The sequence below is a fragment of the Anas platyrhynchos genome, chromosome 3 (genome assembly GCF_047663525.1).
Source record: "Anas platyrhynchos isolate ZD024472 breed Pekin duck chromosome 3, IASCAAS_PekinDuck_T2T, whole genome shotgun sequence".
Classification (NCBI taxonomy): domain Eukaryota; kingdom Metazoa; phylum Chordata; class Aves; order Anseriformes; family Anatidae; genus Anas; species Anas platyrhynchos.
Window position 1 is genome coordinate 10980091 of NC_092589.1, and position 19261 is coordinate 10999351.

At 45.0% G+C, this 19261-nt stretch overlaps 1 protein-coding gene across 3 annotated transcripts in view; it reads left to right on the top strand.

Moving 5' to 3' along the window:
- The first annotated feature begins 1036 nt into the window (after window positions 1-1036).
- JAG1 (jagged canonical Notch ligand 1) overlaps window positions 1037-19261 on the top strand; it is a 36236-nt gene continuing 18011 nt past the window's right edge. Inside the window, exons 1-4 of one of the 3 annotated variants that reach the window (XM_027453356.3) lie at window positions 1037-1659; window positions 2487-2792; window positions 13501-13552; window positions 18984-19238. In XM_027453356.3, coding sequence (XP_027309157.1) covers window positions 1573-1659; window positions 2487-2792; window positions 13501-13552; window positions 18984-19238 — 700 coding nt within the window. In that variant the 5' untranslated portion in view covers window positions 1037-1572. Of the gene's footprint in view, window positions 1660-2288; window positions 2328-2486; window positions 2793-10849; window positions 10913-13500; window positions 13553-18983; window positions 19239-19261 lie in introns of those variants that run through there. The other 2 variants (XM_005019794.6, XM_072035289.1) reach the window with 2 other exon arrangements.

The window sequence follows — 19261 nt, forward strand, 5'->3', positions numbered from 1 at the left end:
CCTAGAGGTACGCAGCCTCCTGGCAGGCAGCAGGGTATTTAAGGGCCCAGAGGAGCACATGTGTGGCACTCGTGAATGAGCAACATTTAAATCGGCTGTGGAAGGTAACCAGCACCAGAGGAGAGATGCTGGTTCTTGTCTCGCCCAAGTGCAGCCACTTTGTGGGGAAAAAACAATGAAGGTTTACCAAGCCTGAGAAAAGGGAGTGACCCTGAGGAGGGAGCGAATGATACCCTTAGAGCTTCTGGGCTGAGGGGCGTTCAGCCGCGTGTCTCCCAGGCGTGACAGAGCCGCTGGCACCTCAGCTTCAAGTCGTGGATGGGCAGGGACCTACAGGAGCGTGACCGAGGCACCAGCGTGGTCCTGCTCTTGGGGTGCCAGCGGCCCGCAGGGACGGAGCTCACCTCCGCCAAGAGCAGGCATGCCCTGCGCTTTGTGCCATAGGAAACGAAAACAAAGGAGATCAAATTAAGTCAGAAACCTCGTTTTCCTCTATGCCACCGACTCCGGCGTATAAAAAAACAGCCGCTCACACATCCACCGCGTTAGCTCGGGGTGGGATCAGAGCCGGGGAGGTAGGAAGGGCCGCCGGGGCCAGCCCAGGCGTCCCGCGGCCAGGCTCCTGCCTGCAGCGCCTCAGGGAGCGGGGGGGGCAGAGGCGCGGGGACAGCTCCCGAGGGGCTCCCGGCGCTGCCCGCCCCGCGCTGCCCTCAGGGGGCTGGGGCGAGCACCGCTCCTCCGAGGGCATTTTTTTTTTAGTGTAATTCGTATTTATTTATTTTTTTAGTAGTATTTTTCGGGGCGGGCACCTGCGCCCCCCCCATCCCATCCCATCCCATCCCATCCCATCCCCAAACACACCCCCCCCCCGTCCCCTCACATCCCATCCCCGTCCAGCTTCTCCGCCTCCCGGTGCCGGTACCTGCCTCCCCCTCTCCTCCTCCTCCTCCTCCTCCTCCTCATGCATATGGATGGGAGCATGCGCGGCCGGGCGGGCTCCCCGCCTGCCGCCGTGGGCTAGATGAAGGCGAGCGGCGGCGGGGCTGCCAGACGGGCGGCCGGCTCGGGCGGTGCGTGTGTGCTGCGAGTGAGGGGGGGGCTGAGCGGAGCGCAGCGGAGCTGAGCTGAAAGGGGGGGGGGAGCGAGCGTGGCCGCGGGGCCCGGAGGGGGGGGGCGGCGGGGGGCTCGCTGCCACCACCACCGCCACCACCACCTGAAGGCGAGGAGAGGGGCGACAATAAAAAGAGGGACAGCAGAAGAAAAAAAAAAAAAAAAAAGAGGGAGAGGCGAGGGAATAAGGAGAATAAAAGGAGGCCGGGCTGCCCCGCATTGAAGAGCGGGGCGCTATTGAAAGCGCGTGAAAAGCGGCGTTGTTCGGCGCGGGTGCGCGCCGCGGCCGGCGCGGTATATTAGAGCGGGGCGGCGGCGGCGGCGGGCAGCAGCGGCGGCGCCTCCTCCTCCTCCTCCTCTTCTACCACCACCACCTCCTGCTTCTTCACCACCACCACCACCTCCTCCTCCTTCCTCCCGGAGCGAGAGCGGCGGCCTGCAGGCGGGCAGCGCGGCGGCGGCATGCGGGCGGCCCGGCGGGCGGCGGGCTGCCTCGGCTCCCTCGGCTCCCTGGGCGTGCTGCTGGCCCTGCTGGCGCTGCGGGCACAGGTAGGTGCTGCGGCGGGACACCAGCGGGGACGGCTCCCGGTGGGCTTGGGTTTTTGTGGGTTTTTAGGGGGGAAAGCCTCCCGGCCCCGAGCCTCCGGGAGCGGAGGTGCTGCTGCGAAGTTTGCCGCGGGGGCTGCCAGGCTCAGGTCCCCCGGAGGGGAAGCTGCACTTGGTGCATCGCTTCGGCTCCGAGTTCTCCTCCTGCCTTTGCTTTTTCTACATTTTTTTTTATTTTTTTTTATTTTTTTTTGCCTTTTCAAATCAGTGCTAATGGCAATGCTCTGGGTGCTAATGGGCAAGGGCTGAATTTCAGCTGGGCAGCCCTGGGGGTGGAAATTAGCTTTTTTTTTTTTTTTTTTTTTAACTTGTCCCAGCTGCACCCCGGAGAAAGCAGGGGGTTGTGTTTGCAGGGTGCCTTCACTGCCTCGCCTTCTGCCCTCCTCTGCATGCACTGGTTTGCTGTAGTTTTATTTCCAAAGGATTTAAAGGCTTTCCATAGCACACTTTTTTTCTAGAGTTGTTACTTCATTATTTTTTTTTTCCAGCTTTAATAGTGTTATTTAGTTGGAATGATTTATGAGCCTTTCCCATGGATGTCTGCTAGGGAGAAGCTTGAGGCAATTGCATTTTTTTCCTTTTTTCTAATGTTATGTGTGTGCTGCTCAAAAGTAAGCTGACTTTAGAATGACTTTTTCCTGTCTGCAAAGTTGTTGTAGTTTGCATTTGGGGTAAAAGTGAGGTAACCATGTTCTTGTTTCTCGTTTTTTCTTTTTGTTTGTTTTTTTTTTGTTTTGCTTTCTCCTCCGTTTCTTTCTTGGGATTAACAGGTGACTTTAGCATCGGGACAGTTTGAGTTGGAGATCTTATCCATGCAAAATGTGAACGGTGAACTGCAGAATGGAAACTGCTGCGATGGCACCCGAAACCCAGGAGACAGAAAATGCACCAGAGACGAGTGTGACACCTATTTTAAAGTTTGCCTGAAGGAGTATCAATCGCGGGTCACGGCTGGCGGCCCTTGCAGCTTCGGATCCAAATCCACTCCTGTCATCGGAGGAAATACCTTCAATTTAAAGTACAGCCGGAATAATGAGAAGAACCGGATTGTTATCCCTTTCAGCTTCGCCTGGCCGGTGAGTATGTGGCCTGCTCGGGCTCTGCCTCTGTTGGATGGTGCTGTTTGAGATGGTCGTAGCAAGCTGAGCCCTGACTTCGCATACAGGGGAGAGGGACCAGCATCGGGGAGGGAGCAGGCATCTTGGCAAGGGAGTCGGGAATCCACAGCACAGAAATGAGTAAAATGTGGTGGTGTTTTTGTTTTTGTTCCCTGGGGCTCACAATGCACAGCCTGTTAAATTTGAAAGTCAGATGTGCAGCGAGGGGGATCTAAATGGGTCAGGGAAGCAAACCCACTATCCCTGCACTTTACAGCATGAATAAGTCTCTTGAGAATTAGAAGGTCAGAAGTTCATTTTTTTTTTCAAACCAGTGAAGTCTTGGGCTTAAGCCAAAAGAGCAGTGGGTTAGGGGCTGTGGAGGGATCCCGTGTGAAAAGTGTGTGTCATAGCTGGCCTCCTTCCCTGGAGCGTGTTTGGGAAGGCTTCCTGCTTCCCCCAGGGGGAAATCTCACTGCACTGCTTGGTGTTGATGGGAGCTGCTGTTGCTGCTCTTGGTGAGCTAGTTGCCAGCTTCCCTGGGAAGCTTGCTGTGTTTTAAGGTACGTACAGATGCTAGCAGCTAAAGACAGAAAACCCTAGCCTTTGCTTTTGGTCCATTTCATCCTCTCTGACCCACAGCACACCTTTTCTGGCTACTTGGCTCTGTGGCCTGTGGATTCTGGCTTCCCTCTAGCTGTTTGCAAAACTTGGTGGCTCGAGGAGGTGGGACTTCTTGCCAGGCACTTTCCCCAGTGGTGTTAGTTTCAGCAAATGCTGGTCAGTCTTGTGGGGAGATAGAGGACAGGTGACCCCTTCATTAGCTGAAGCTGCCTCATTGTTGGTCTCATAAGGAGCACTGGCTTGGACTTCAGTGCATGTTGTTTCTTCTGGAGAGCTCAAAGGGGGTGTGTGAAACTTTGATGTGGTCAGCCTGGCAGAGGAGTCCTTTGCTTGCTGCGCAGATCCCAAGGATCGTTTTTCCAAAACAGCTGTTGTTTGGGATGGTGATCCACTCATGCAGGCTTCAGGGCTGTAGGATTTGGGGGCTTGTGAGGCTGCCCCAGCCTTGGATGCCAGGAGGTGTGTCGCCTTGTGCCCAGCAGCGCGGCCTCTAGGCAAGCAAAAAGGGAGCATGACTGACGTGGGGGGTTCTTATGCAGCCGTGACAGTCTGTCTTTTGGGCTGGCTCTCTGGGATGCTATGGTGTAAGAGCAAGCTCTCTGGGATGCTGTGGTATAAAAACCTTCCAGATTTATGCTTTTGAAACTTTTATTTCAAGATCACCTAGGAAACAAAACTGTTTCCCACCACCTCCCCTTCTCCAGAGGTGCTGAGCACACACTTTCCCAGTGACTGCCTTGGGGTATGTTGATGCTCAGCAGTTTTGAAAATCCAGTCATCCTAACCTGGATGCCTAAGGTCATTTGTGTGAGGGGAGGAGGGCTCTTGCACGCATACAGGGGAGGGGTGAACCTCGTTTCCTATCCTCCCTCGCTGCTGGTGAGGTAGACTTTCGGCACCCTCTAAAACTTGGCCCTTCCTAGTCAGATAAGGACTGGTTGCTCTGAGGGCGTGGACTCTTTTCTTTTTTTTTTTTTTTTTTGGGGGGGGGGGGGGGGGGAAGCCCGCCCCAAAAGCATTCCTCCTCCAGTTGCAGCGTAGACACCCACTTTGTTAGTCCTACAGCCAAGTGCTGTAGGCAGCCATGTGTTCTTGAGGCGTCCTGTGCTGCCTCCTACCTGCCTCCTCTGTCAGTGGTGACTTCTGGAGTAGTGACGGCCGGAGAGGCAGAAGGGTGAAATGAAGTCTGCGTTTTTAAGGAGATAATATTACGCGGTACAATAGCGGAATTAACAGAAGTATTCTCTGTTGGAAGTACAAGTCCTTTCTTTCTTCTTTTTTTCTTCCCCTAAAATGAATGAGATAAAACTTGTTATCAAATATGCCATCAAAAGGATAAAGGGTTTTGTAAAAATCTGAGGTATTTGAAGCTCTGCCAATGGCTGTAATGCTTGTGCTGCAGGTTTTGACTTTTTTTTTTTTTTTCAGAAAAGTCAGGCTCATCAAGGACTTTTTTTTTTTTTAAAGTAGCCCCCTCCCCTGCTCCCAATCATTCAAATGCCTGGAAACTGAAGCTATGTGTATATAAAAATTATGTGAAAACTGAACACACCCCTACAAACACCCCCTTTCAGGGGTAGGATCACAAGGAAGGGAAATCTCCTGGGTAGAAGGAGGGCCTGGGGGTGCAGGGACCTTGGCAGAAGTTTCTTAAGCTCGTCTGCATTTTAGTGAAAGAAATGCTTCTATTGTCCTGCTGAATCTAATTGAGCACTGGAATCCTAGAGCAGCAGCAGAACTCCAGTGCAGCCTCTGAAATGTGTAAAACTTGACAACTGCTGACACTCTGGTTCCTACAACTGGAGTTTTTTGGAATAAACTTTTGCATTCCCATGCAGAAGGGACTTTGAGACTGCGATAATTGTTCTCAATTATCAAGCCTGCCTCCCAGCTTTAACTTCGTAGGACACGGCTTTCGGCTGGCCATTGTGACTTTCAAAAAGCAGTGGAACAAAAGAATATCTAATGTGGCAAAGCTCTTATTTGTACTAAAACTGTGTCCACAAATCATTTTAGGAGTTTTGAAAGCTCTAAAGATAACCTAGTAAACTTAATTAGTTAAATCTGATACTGAAATTTCAGCACTTAAAACAATTTCTTTAGATGGGTTAATGCTGTTGACTTTAGTAAAAGCTCAAGACCAGCTTTGCATTTACAAATGTCTAATCATGAAGGTTTTCTTTGAATACACCCAAATGAAAATTACTAGTAATAGGAGCTAGACCAAAATGTTAATCATATTGCACTTGAAAACGTGTACTCGTCTCTGAATGTGCATGATTTGTGTTCCTCCATCCGAGGGAGGCTTTTCTTGGATGTTCCAGCTTGAGTCAGCAACATTAAGGAGCCTTGTTGCTTTAAAAATCAAACAAAACCAAGGCAAAAACAACAACAACAAAACCACCCCCAAAACGCCACCTCTTCTCACGTCAAGCTGCCCCTCGTGCTTTTTGTCAGAAATAGTTATATTGCATTAGAGGTCTTTATTTGTCGCACGAGAAAGGAATAAAAGAAAATGGTGTGCTTTAAATGGGTTGTTAGGTTTGGCTTGTAATGCTGATTTGAAGCAGCAGAGCCTTATTAATAACTCATGCAGTTTGCTGTTGTCAGTTTTGATATGTGCCCCTGTGAGTAATGGGTGTGGAGATGGTGGGCCGTAAATTCATTTAAGTGATTGGAGGCTTGATGAAGTTGCTAGGAAACAGGGCAGCAGACCAGCATAAAAGAACTAAAGTGCATCCAGGAAGCTACCCCTGCACTAGCTGGCAATTCTAGAGTAAATTGCAATAATAATAAGATTTTGAAAAAGTACACCTAATGCATTCATACCTTCATTTTGAGACTTTAGTGACTTTCGTGACAGGCAAGCTTGGCTTATGAAGCCATACAGAAAAGTATGGAACAAAAGAATTTCCATGTTCCACTTGTCAAAGTCAGTCTCAACAAGTTTTGTTTCGTGGTAGACACATGCTACTCCCTGACATAAATCAAATCTCTTGGCTTTCTAAAAGAATCAAACGACATTCAAAGTGTGGTGTGCCCTGTACCTTGAGGGAGCACTGCATAAATTAACTAAGCAAAGCTTAGCAATAAACTTTGCTTTTATGTAAAGAGAGATCTTTTGCAGATTTGATGAGGCTGTGAGTAAGAAGCAGGTCGAAGTTGGCAATTCCTTTGGTATGCATGGCTCCAGTTTCAAACGTCTTGTTTATCCTGAAATTATGATCCTTGTAATTATTTAATATTGGGGCCAATTGCACCAACCCACCAGCAAACTACTGAGGTGGAAAAAAACCCTCCAGCATCTAAATAGCTTCAGTGTAAAATATGATGAAAAAGTGTTTTGAACATCTTATTTCCATCTTTAAAACAGTAAAATATTCAGCCTTTCTCTCCTTTAATGATAAATCTTGCTGCTGGTTCCTGAAGGTGTAAAAGACGTCCTCTGAGTAGGCGTTGCTTTTTCTGGCTGGAATGAAAGAGTTTTAATGTTGTCTGTTTCAAGACTCGTGAACTTTTTCCCCCTGTTTTGACACAATAGACTTCCAAAATACTGATCTGTAGCTGATTAAACTAGCAGCATTTTGAATGTGATAGAAAAATATCACTTTATTGAACTGTGTATTTTTTTTTTAAACCAGTAGGTCACAATCATAAAACTAAAGCTTTATTATTATTGTTCCCCCCCGAGTTAACTTCTGAAAATTTTGTAGTAACACATGCTAGGTATTGTTCCAGTCCTTCTTAAAGAATGCCTGATAAAATCATCTTGGAGCATGGGCAGATGAGAACAAATTTTTATAATAAAATGCATATTAATCGAGTAATACCCACACCCTGTCATTTATTGTTGACTAATAATTTAAGAATAAATCTTCAGTGCTTAAAGTGCCATGTTTTGCCTAGGATTACTATCCAAAATGGAGCTGAGAGTATTAAATGACATCTGGAGCATAATTACTATCCATGAGGCTGTTTTTTCCCAGGACTGCAGAGAAGTGATGCATCCATTCAGAGGTTTTGGACTTCTTACATGTTCTTAAGAGTTATTTATGTTCCAGTCAGTTCAGAACTTCATCTTCCTGGTAAATCCATTTGACTATATTACCATAATATGTCTAAAAATAAATCCTCATCCTGCCTGCTTCCAGAATTTTTGTTCTTGTTATAATAAAGGCCTGCTCCAATTTAGCTTCAGTGGCAGCTGGATTGGGCCTCGTGTTGAAGCTTATTCCTAAACTTTCTCAGCCTACATACATCCAGCACTGTCAGCTTGTTTATGCAGCTGGAAGTCTGCATGTCTAAAACGAATTGCATAAAATTGATGCTTTATGCTTAAAATTCTAGTTAGGGAAACTTACTGCTTCGCTGTGGAATGAAGGCTGGAACAGAAGGAAGCTAGTTCTGAAGCTGGTCGAGTTGGGCCTTAGCTAACTCTGTGAGATGATGTGTAGCTTGTGAGGCTTGTGCTCTTGTACATGACATTTATTCCACTTTCAGGTCCTAAGTCTGATGCTCTGCAATGCGAAAGCACACGCTACAGTTCTTAAAAGCATTAAAAGTAAAGACAGGAGTGACTTTGAGAAATCAGGCTAAACTTAGCATTTCTAAGAAGGATAGAAATTTTATATGTTAATGGACACAGTGCTACTAATAATTTTAACTGGTAAACCATGTCTGTCCTATATAGGGAAAGATGTGAAAATTAGAAGTTGCTGCATTTGTTTCTTGTTTCTCTGGAGCTCTTGGTTCTGTGGTCGCTCTTCTACAGCATAAATTACACTCGTTATTGTTGTATTCAGAAGAAACTGTAAAATGTGGATAGAAGTGGTTAAAGTGGTTTGTAAATAGTCAAACATCCAGAGTCCTTTACCAGCTCAACCCAGTTCTTCTGCACTTAGGTAAATAAGTAGAAAGACTTCTTGTTCAGGCTTGCTCTATGTGAACCTGACTGTTTTGCTTGGCTGGCTACTAGGTATTCTCTCTATTAACCTTGCCACCCTTTTGTAACTGGTGCATTTAATTATCAGTGGGATGCTTTAAACAGGTAGGGGGACTGATAAGAGCAAGTAATCTGCTTGTTTGGGAAGGTTGAAAGCTACCATTGACATCTTGGCCTACCTGCTTGTCTTTGACAAGTGGGGCTCCGTGAGAAAATAACTCTGTAACTAGATAAGGTGCTGATAAAAGGCTGTTGTCCTGTGATGTGCCCCGGTAGCTGCGATCACTTAAAATCTTTTTTAAATTAATGATTTTTTTTAAAGAAAGGGAGTGGGGGGACCCCAAGTCTCCCCCCTCTCTCCCAGTACATTGTTTCATTAATGCATGCTAGTTTTATGATCGGAATACATTGTAGCCTGGCCACCCAGACAGGGGCATTGACTGCTAATATTAACCAAGAACAATAGTGTGGCCATACTGACTGCAGCGAGGATTACAGAACATAATGGGCCCTATCCAAAAATAATGCTAATACAGGACAAGCAACAGGAAGCAGCAGTAGACTCAGCATTGCTCGGCTCCCAGACAAACCATGGACTTACTTCACACAATGGCAACTTCAGCACACTATGTATTCACAGGACACTCATTATTCCAGCAGGTTGGCCAGATCAGAGATCAGGCTGGTTTATTGGATGCTTAAGCGTATGCATAGTTTGGATAGCGGTACTTTTGCGTCTGTCGTTTGACAGGAGGGCGGGGGTTGTGTGTTGCAGAGAAGCTCTTGTCTTCACTTACTGAATGCCGGGGAAAGTCATTCCTGAAGGTGCTCCTGTGTTCATTTCTGTGGCCGTGAAGCATTTACCAGCACTGACAGCGATGCAGGAGCTGCTCAAAGGGACGGCACAGTGTGCTGCGTGTTCATGTGGGCATGTCCCAATGGGACTCCTGGCTGGGCTGCCTGTTGGAGGTTCGGTCTAGCTCTTGGCCAGGGACTCTGAGGCATGAATTGCTGCGACTCCAGCTTTGTTTATGTGCACAGGGCTAGGACAGTAACAGCTGTATGGGGTGTTGCCTTAGTCTTATGTAGGCTGGCCCACAGAAGAGCATCCTGATTATGCTGTGTTCAAGAAAGGGTCAAGAGGGTTTGGTTGTTTCCCGTTTCCCAAACATGTCATCTCTCTTCATGAGGAGCCACTTGTGCTCAGCTCCTCTGAGGGACCATTACGTTGTCAGGGTTTACTGGCTGACCACGGCACAGTGCCATGGCACATCTGCACAGGGGTGTTAGGACTTGCTGTGTGGAAGGAGGGGCACCCAAGTGCCAGCCCTGCTGACTTGTTGGAAGTGGCTCTGTGACGAGTTGTACATCTGCTCAGAGATGCCTTCCTCCCTGGCCCTTGGGCACTTTGAGATACTCCTTAGTTTCTCCCTTCCCTTCTTGTCCTCTTATAACTGAAGGGCACGGGGCTTGCAGCAGCTCCTGGTGGTTTGCTGTGCCCCCTGCAACAGCCTCCTGGCCTTCTTCCCACAGGCACAGGCAGCGCACGAGGACTGCTCTGAGCTGGGTCTGCACAGCTGTGTGGCTGGCAGAGCGCGAGGAGAGCACTGCTGAGCTTAACCTGCTCGCCTTGTTTGGCGGAGGAGGAGCAGGCGCAGCATCCAGAATGCAGGCTTCCCACCGTATTTGTCTAGTCATGGTTTCACATGCTCAGCAAAGCTCTTGCATGGTTTAACCACAAGGATAGGAGGGAAAGAAGTTTGACTAGTTGCAGCCTCTTTCAGAAAGGAGGCTGTCCTTTCACTAATAAGCCTGATGTTTCATTCTTGCTCTGTCCCACTGAATCGCAGAGTGCCTTTAGAAGCCAAAGTACAAAAACATCTCTTTTGGGTGGATGTCTGGATGAAGGGAGGGAAGAAGGTAATAAAGCAGGGAGCTTTAAACACCTGCTTACACGGAGCTGCTAATATTCCATTTAAATAACCAGAAAAGAGATTGTGTTGCCCTTTCAGACCCTTAAAAGGGAATTTCTCTGATGGATTTTAGTCCTCAAAGCTTTCTTTGAGTTGTGTTATCAATGGACCAAGACTAAATCACGGTGGTTTGACACTGAGGAAAACAACTCTAGCACATGGGTGCCTTCTTTATTTTTTATTTTTATCCTTTTGGATTGTGAATGCAAACGTTTCTATCCTCTCATAGCTCAACTTCTAGGAGTTTTGCTTACATTTGACCACGCTGTCTTCCAGTCCTCTGGACAGATTAGGCTGTGGATGTTCTGCAGACTGTGCCAGCTTGCCATTCCTTTCAAGCTGCCTTTCCTCTCAAGCCAGAATCCCTGCCTTCTGGTCAAGCTCAGGTTTACAGTGGCTAATTGGGTGTGACTCCGGAAAGTTCACTGCTGCCTTTTTGCCTAGGACATTGCTTTGATGGAGTAAGGTGCATGATGTGGAATTCTTGTGTCTGGATATATATTTATTCAAAGATGGGCAGAGGTCATCTGTGGGCATGGGAAAACTTAAACCTCCTCGCTGTAAGTAGTCATTCCTGAGATATCTTAATTGTTGATCTATAGAGTGGGGATGATATGCACTTTTTAAAAATCTCGACGATGCAGTCTTTGCACAGAAGTGCCTTTTATTTCGCGGGGGGGGGCAGGGATTGGCTAGAGGTATGTGGTGGTTGCACTGCTTGCTGCTCTCGTGGGGCCATGGGTTTCCGTGCCTTTTGTTTAGGAGTGTCCCACATTGAACACAAAGTCTTGTCCTTTCTCTGCCCCGTGCTGAGAGGGATAGAGCCAAGAGATTAAACTGCCATTCTTTGTATCTTCCCTTTTCAGGATGGGGATTCCTCATTTAAAATATTCAGATGAGGTGAGAGGGGGCACATAGAAATGAGAGAATTGCTCGGGTGGGTCTCTCCCCCTGGTGTTTTCTTTCCATCCAGCTAAGCAGAAGCATCTTCTCCCTTTACACAAACTCCTGTTGGAAAGTGGTCACACAAGTATCTAGCAACAGTAGCACTTAAAGCCAGGATTCAGCCTTTCCTTTCCTTAAGGGCTAGGTGTGTTGGTAAACAGTCCTGAGAACCAACCGGGAACTGTTGCTATGAGTTTAGACAAAATATCTTCCAAAACAATTATGCAAGGCCGAAAGGAAAACATCCTTAACTTTATTGGAAGTAGTGCAAGTTGCCATAATTCATTCTCTATATCATAATATTTTTTTCAAGCTTGCAGTAACATGTTGCGCTTCTCGGTGTTTGTAATTAAACCACTGAGGAAGCACCCAAGATAGGGTAATGTATGTCTTAATATGGCTCAGGAGTTATAGTTGGGCTTTGTTTGTTTGCTTTTTGCCTCTGACTTGTGTAAGGACTACTTAAATCAGCTTTAAACATCATTAAATGATCACATTGTGCTTTTTCTGGTTTAGGAGTCTCTTCTGAGTTGAGATACTTGTTATAGACGAGTCACAAGTAATGTCACTTTTATGAAATATTAACCAAAAACGGTGTGGCCATGGAGCCTTCCTGTAAAGGTTTGGGTGCATGTTGCAGCTTGCCCAGCTTTGCTTACTTTTTGAAGCATTTTCCCACAGTTATCAGTGAACGAAATGGAATCCTAGTCTGCTTTGAATATGAAACATATTTAGGCTATATTCCAAGCTGGTGTCCATCACAAACTAGGTTTTCATTCAGAGGCTGCATGCTGTGTCCAGTCGTGAGAAAGCAGTCTGCCTCAGCGCTTTTTTTTTTTCTTCCCTCCCCTTTCTCCCCCCCAAGGAATTTGAGCTCTGCTTTACGCTTGCACCTTGTAGCAGCAGCTTACTCTCACAACTGTATTTTGGTTTCTGCTACAGAAAGGTGTTAAGCACTGCAGACTGCTACTGAGCACAGATACAATTAAGAAATAAACCTTACTGTGCACAGCTTCTATGGCAAAGGATCAAAGTCCTTCATGGAGAGAGTTTATAGATGGTCTATTTTTGTTCTCACCAGAAAGATGTTACTTTTATTACCTCATTTGTAGTTCTTATTATATTTATCAAGTCATGGGGGGGGGTTCTTATTTTTCTTTCATAGTTTTCCTCTTTTTTTTTTTTTTTTTCTTTTGAGGGCTTTTTGGAGATTCTTTGTTTTGTGTCTTGAATCACTCTAAGTTTGGATATGGCTGGCTAAATAGCAATTTTTGGAAGATACAGCCTCGATACTATTATCTCGGGGCAGAGAGGGGGAGGGGGATACGTTTAATGGCTCTTGTTCTCAAGTTGGGATTGAAGATAAAGGTGGCTTAGATGTAATAGCTGGCATCCTTCCAACCCGTGGAGTCACTCTGGTTAGTTTATGCTGATGATTATTATTACTGGAGTGCTGGAGAGCTCATTGGCAGGTTAGGCTGTCTGTAAATGTGACACGGGGTGGATAGCCTGGCTTCCCTTTCCCTGCTCTTCCAAATAGTCTGATTTTAGCCTTTGTTTTACAATGCTGCTCTCTTCCCCCACCCCCTTTCCACATCCATCAGTTCTTCCCTCAGTTACCTGATACTTGTGGGAGCTGCGATGGCCCTCATGCAGACAAAGCTTTCAAAGGGGGTGCTGAAAAGCAAAGTCCCTAGAGATTGCGCTGTCAAGGCAGAGCACAGTAATCTTAGCAACACTTCTTGCTTTCAGGGTGGCTGGGGGCAGGGAAATCAAGACTACTTTTCTCTAACTAAAATTCTTTTGAAGCAGCTCTTGAGAGCAGGGTTTTTGTTTGGGGTTTTTGGATGCTGCTATGCCAGTTCAGTGTTTTCTCTCTTCCACGTGCAGTTCTTCAACACATGCTCAATTGTGGCTACAGCATGGTGTCAAAGGCTGGGCTTCCTGGCTAAGTACATAAGACGCATTAATGATGACAAAGATGAGCTATCCAAGGTGAAAGGTCTTCTAAGTCAGACTGGATAAGGTAGCTTATGGGGTTTCAAGAAGATCACGTTTGTCTCAAGTATAACCTATTACCTATTTACGTTTTCAAGTATTCTGTTTTAGGGCACAGACCAGGATTTTTTTGGAATTAAAGTTGGATTACTTTTTCTTTATGTTGTATGTGGCTTTGAAACTGACTCTTATTCTTCTTTTGCAGAGATCCTACACGTTGCTTGTTGAGGCTTGGGATTACAATGATAACTCAACTAGTAAGTACCTGTTCCTCTGCTTTACTTTGCTCAGAGTCCTTGGTTTCCTGACTATTGAAAGGCCTTTAGTAGGCTACCCAGCCTACTGTGAATAGGGCACAAGGGGAGTGAAAAGCTCTCCTGCAGTCTGAATTATTCAGAACAACTACTCAGGGTTCTGCAGTAGCCTGTCCCCTTCTCATTGCCTCTAGAGGTTGAGTAACTTGCTCACTTAAGCACCAACAGTTTGCCTGAAAATAGATGCTGTTAATTCTCCCTTCCTCCTGAGGGAGAATAAAAGCCCAGGAGTTTTTTTTGTGGGGTTTTGTTGTTTTACTTTTTTAAGGAGTGATATTTAGAAGCATAAATGTTGTTGACTAGGGACCTCTTTATAAACCGTGTACTTGTCAAAACTGAATGTTCTACATTAAAAAAAAAAATCTTTGTAGAACTTGATACAGATATTGATCTAATGAGTGTAGAAGAGGAAGGGAAACAGAAACGATAATCATTTCTTCCTTGGGGGTTGCATGTCTAGGGATTTATATTCAGGGACTGAAAAAATATTTACCAGACACCACCTGGTAGAGCTGGCTGGAAATCAAGGGTGGGAATCTTTTGCCTGGAATGTCTTTAGTTGGTTTCGGAAACTTTGTGCTGAGCTTTTACTGTTGGCTAAGGGAAGCTGTGTTGAGTCTCTTGGCATAATGAACTGTTCTGTATATTGCCTACTGCTGCTGAAGTAGGTGGGCAAAGTAGCTCTGTTCTTAATGTAAGGCTTTAATAGCGTGTGGTAAAAGCCACAGGAGAAAGTATGAATAAGAACTCGTAAACTTGTGACGTTACAAGCCTTTTCCTTCAAGAAGGAAGCAACAGCACTGTGGCCCATCTAACCCAAACAGCTTGTAGACCGCTTTGGACTGAAACAGACTTCACAGAAGAAGGCCCTTGTAGAAATGTGCATGGTGCTGTGGCTTTCTGTTTACATTTTAAGTGGCGGAGAGCAGACTGTTCAGGAATGGCTTCTCTTGTCCAGGAACCTTTCTGCAGATCTGCTTTGAAGATTTTATTAATATATGTGTGTGCATATATACATGGGATGTCCTATTTAGTCATTAGTTCAAGAAGAGAAGTCCTTTGCAGATGATTAATATGATCTGGCAGTGGCATCTGTGGTTTGCCTTACAACCTGCCATGTTCAACGCTTTTGCAGCACCTGTGCTTTCAAGCCCAACCCCAGCACAGTAATGGAGATGTCTGGGAAACTTCTTGGTCTTGATTAAATGCATTTTATGGAGGAGCAGAAAATAGATTGCTTCAGCAGCAGAATTGTATTAAAAATGGAAGATGCCTGAATTCAAAATGAAGGTTTTGTTTACAGTAGGATCTGAGGATTTTTTTCTTTCAGACTGGGTCTCTGCCACTACTTTTACTATTATTAGAGCTCATCTTTTTTCATGAAACAACAGCATTTCCAAAGCTACACAATGAACCCTTTCTTTGCTTTCATGTTCTGGAAGTACAATTGTCTTCAGACAAAATTGCCTCATTTCTCAGCAGTGCATTTGACCAAGTGCAGACATGTTCTTATGTACGTTCCTGATTTGCATTCCTGCACTAGCTTTGTTGTCGCACATCCATCTGTAGGTCAGGCACTTCAGTCACTGTAATGCACAAAGCCTTTTCTTTGTAGTGCATCACTCCTGCTATGGGAAAGCTGACTGTAAGTAAAGAATGTCTTGAAGAACTAGTTAAGGAAATAGAACTACACAATTGTCATCATATAAAGTGATGAGTATTTTTTTGATGCCCAGGATTTTCTTTCAACCTAATTACTGTTGAATTGTAAGAATTCCATGTGGTAGCTCTTTAAAAAGCGAGTTTAGTAGGCTTTGTGTATTTTGCAATAGTTCTAGCATCCTCCAGATTGTTAGGAGATCCTAGAGTGGCTGCTTCCTTCCCCCCCTACATTCCACTCCTCCTACGTTCCCTTTACCACATACTCTCTTGTCTCACTTCCAAGAGTGGCTTGCAGTTAAATTCTGGCCCTGTTGAAGTTGATGAGAATCATGCTTTGTTGGAGCCAATATTCAACGTAAATGGTTTTCTTACTCTGGTTCTTGTCTAGATTCCATCTTGCTACTGTTGTTTCATACATAAAGCTAATGGGGCTGACACTGCATCTCAAACGATGTCAAAGAGCTATTGTAAATTACTGGTATCAGTTGCATGTGAATTCCAGTCGGGCATAAGAGACTTCAGCACAATGTAAACCAAGCCATAGCTGTAAGTTGTCTGAAACAAAGACTTTCAAAAATAACTGTAGTGTTCTTGGCCACCCAAACTGCTCTTCTGAGTCTGGATTTTTTTTTGTGGTGTTTTTTGTTCTGTTTTGGGTTGGCGTGTTTTGTTGCTGATTGGTGTCTTGTTTTTTTTTGCTTCCTGATGCTGAGTAATTACAATTTCCAGAAACTGGACCGCTGAAAGGGAAAGGTGGGCAGTTGAAATAGCTGTTCATTGTATAAAAAGACAGATTAATAGCTTTGAAGTTTAGCCACAGTTAAGGCAAACAACCCTCTGACAGCGAAGTGCAGAGTGGAAGCTAAAGATGTACAGAAGGCCTCTCTCTTCCACTTCATCAATTTCTAATTGGTTAATGTTTCCGCTAACCTTTCTATCAAAGCCTGGGATTCTGAGTCGGGTGATGTCAAGGGAATTATGAAGATCACTTTCTCTCAAGCCTGGCTGAGTTCTTGTTTTATTTACTTAACCAGCCTGCTGCTTTGGGATTGCTCATATAAAACTTAAAACGCTGTTGGTGCAGGCTAAGAATGGAAGAGTTGTTGCAATGCCTTCCCTGAAGTCTGGGTCAGCACACTTGTGTAAGTGCGCACTGACAGGTGGGAATAAGGAAGGGTGGAGAAATTGTTATGCAAGAAGGAACATGCCAATACTTCATTGTGAAAACTGTGGGTGATGGCTAATGGAAAGGGATCTGAAGGCTGTCAGACCTTGACTTGAAATGTATGGTAGTAGCTTTATAGCATGTATCAAATGCAAGACATTTTAGCTGTGATTCAAAGTGAAACTACAGCTGGCTTTCCTCTGGGCCCTCAGCAAAATGAAGTTCAGTGGACTAATAAGGATGTTTCCATTTGTGTTCAGCCAGTGATTAAGGGCTCAACAGAACTGGTGGCTGGAGTGAGATGTAATAGACATACAACAAGGACATGCTTCCTAATGAGCTGACAGATAGGGGAAGAATGATAGAGCAGAGGCAAGATCTCTTTTCCAAGGTGATTGTTTTTCTGGTGCCAAGGACTGAAATAGTTGTCAACGTTACATTCCCCCCAGAGAACAGGAAAAGACTGGAAAAACAAGCGTGTGTGGTGGTGGGGGGGTGTTGCAAAACTAAGTGGAGTGTCATTCCCCTTCTGCCACTTAGAGGAGAAAATGAGAGAGCTGATTTACTCACAAGAAACAGGATGTCTTTATGCACAGACCTGGTATTTGGGGAAATGCATTCACTTTCCAACTATGCTGTAGATCGGGGTGTAATCTTGGCAAGTGCAGCAAAGCCATCTCCAGCACGCATGAGTGGAACTCTAATCGCTTGACTAGCCCCATTCAAGGCGAATAGATATGCATCTGCTTAAGTACCTCTTAGAATTAGTTAGTAATCTTGTTGATGAGATCTAAGAGCCTTACACCTGCACAGTGCAGGGCATGATATTGCTCTGGATATACCAGTATGGAAAAGTCCTTAGGCATCTACATTACCTGTGAATGGGATTTAAATTAATAAAAGCCTGCATGCGTTTCAAAGTCTTAGACATAGATGTGGGGTTGGGGGCTTAGTGCCAATGAATAATAAAGACTGATTTAAATGGAAAGTATTATAAAACCAGAAATACCTGAAAGTGCATAAGAAGTTGTTGCCCTTAATTTCACACTGTAAACACTTGATGAACGCTGCAGACTTGAGCCAAGAATACTCATAAAAAAATCAGTAAATGCTTACTGTGTGTATACATGTATTGATGCTCTTCTGTGGTTGTGCAGCTAATGCTTTGACTTAACTGCCCTCGAAACTGTAGGCAAGCAGGCAGGATTGATAATAGGTATCTGAGGCTTGCAAAGCATGTTTGGATGTTCTCTTTGAAAGCAACAAATCAAAGGTCCTTAGCAATACATTTAGAAGTATTTTACATGAAACACTGCCTGTGTGTTGTGTTCAGCTTTATGTAGCAACTCCATTAGTCTTCAACTCTGCCTTCCATAAAATCTCCAGTCTTTCTTTTGTAATTGTCAGAAGAACAAGCTGAACATCAGTATGCTTTAATTCTTCACACTTGAATGTGCTTGTACTTCATACGCTGCTTTGTAACACATCGTTGGCAAAGTGCCCTTCTACCTAAATTTTTTCTGTCGCTGGATTGTGCTCCTGTATACAGAACAGTGTAGCCTGGTACTTATTTTTGTTTTTGTACGATGTCTGCAAGGATATTTTGGCTGTTTTATGATAAACTTTCACTTGGCAGTCAAGTGCTTGCTAGCAGCAGGTCGTAAGGCAGTGTCAGATCATTTAAGTCACAAGACCTGGACTATGAAGTGAAATACCACAGATATATACAATGTTCCGAGCTAATGTGAAATATTATTATTTCAAGCCATAATTTAGACAGTTGTATGGCTCTGAAAGCCAAAAACCTTTTGCTGGAACTAAATGTCAAGTACAAAGTCTAAACTTTGAAATGCTCTATAGAAAGAAGGGGAATGTATAGCAAATATATGCACTAATTAGAGTTCCCTGCCTGGAGCTCTGGCGATCTTGACTTTTTAGTGTCAGCTAACATCTGAAAGGAGAACTTCCAAGGTATTTCTCAGCTGAAGCCCAGTGAGATCGCTGATGTCAACAATGCCAAAGTTGCTCGTTTTCAAACTAGTGTTTACATCGGTGTCCCAGAAGGCTGCAAACTTTTTGTAGTGCTTGTGTTCAGCTTGTAGACATTGCTTTATTAGGCTATTGTAATATGATTTTCTTGTAAATATTCCAGTTAAGAACAAAAGCAGTACCAGCAATAGAGAAGTAGGGGAAAGCAAGTTATGTGCTAGCCTACTGGAGCTAGAAGTAAAAGCAGCTGAATTTTCTCTAATTACTAACTGTAGGATTCTTAATGGGTGCCCTCACACTGAGAAGGGGTTAAGTGATTGGCAGGGACCTAACAGTCCCTTTGGACTTCAAGCTTTGTTTGCTTTGATAGGTATGTGTATTTCAGTTAATGGTCTGCAGCTCCAGGGCAGTCTTATTGCGCTTTCTAAAAGAGAAAATTAATAAAATCAACTGGCCGCCTCAAAGAGTCTTGTATTGGAAGCTAGAGACAGACCTGTGATGTGGGAGGTGACAATACCTAAACGTAGGTGTAACTCTGCTGTCTCTTCCAACATCTAGATCCTGATCGCATAATCGAGAAGGCATCTCACTCTGGCATGATCAATCCAAGCCGTCAGTGGCAGACACTGAAGCATAACGCAGGAGTTGCCCACTTTGAGTATCAAATCCGTGTGACTTGCACAGAACATTACTATGGTTTTGGCTGCAACAAGTTTTGTCGACCAAGAGATGACTTCTTCACTCACCATACCTGTGACCAGAATGGCAACAAAACCTGCTTGGAAGGCTGGATGGGACCAGAATGCAACAAAGGTTTGTGATGGGTGCCCTAACCC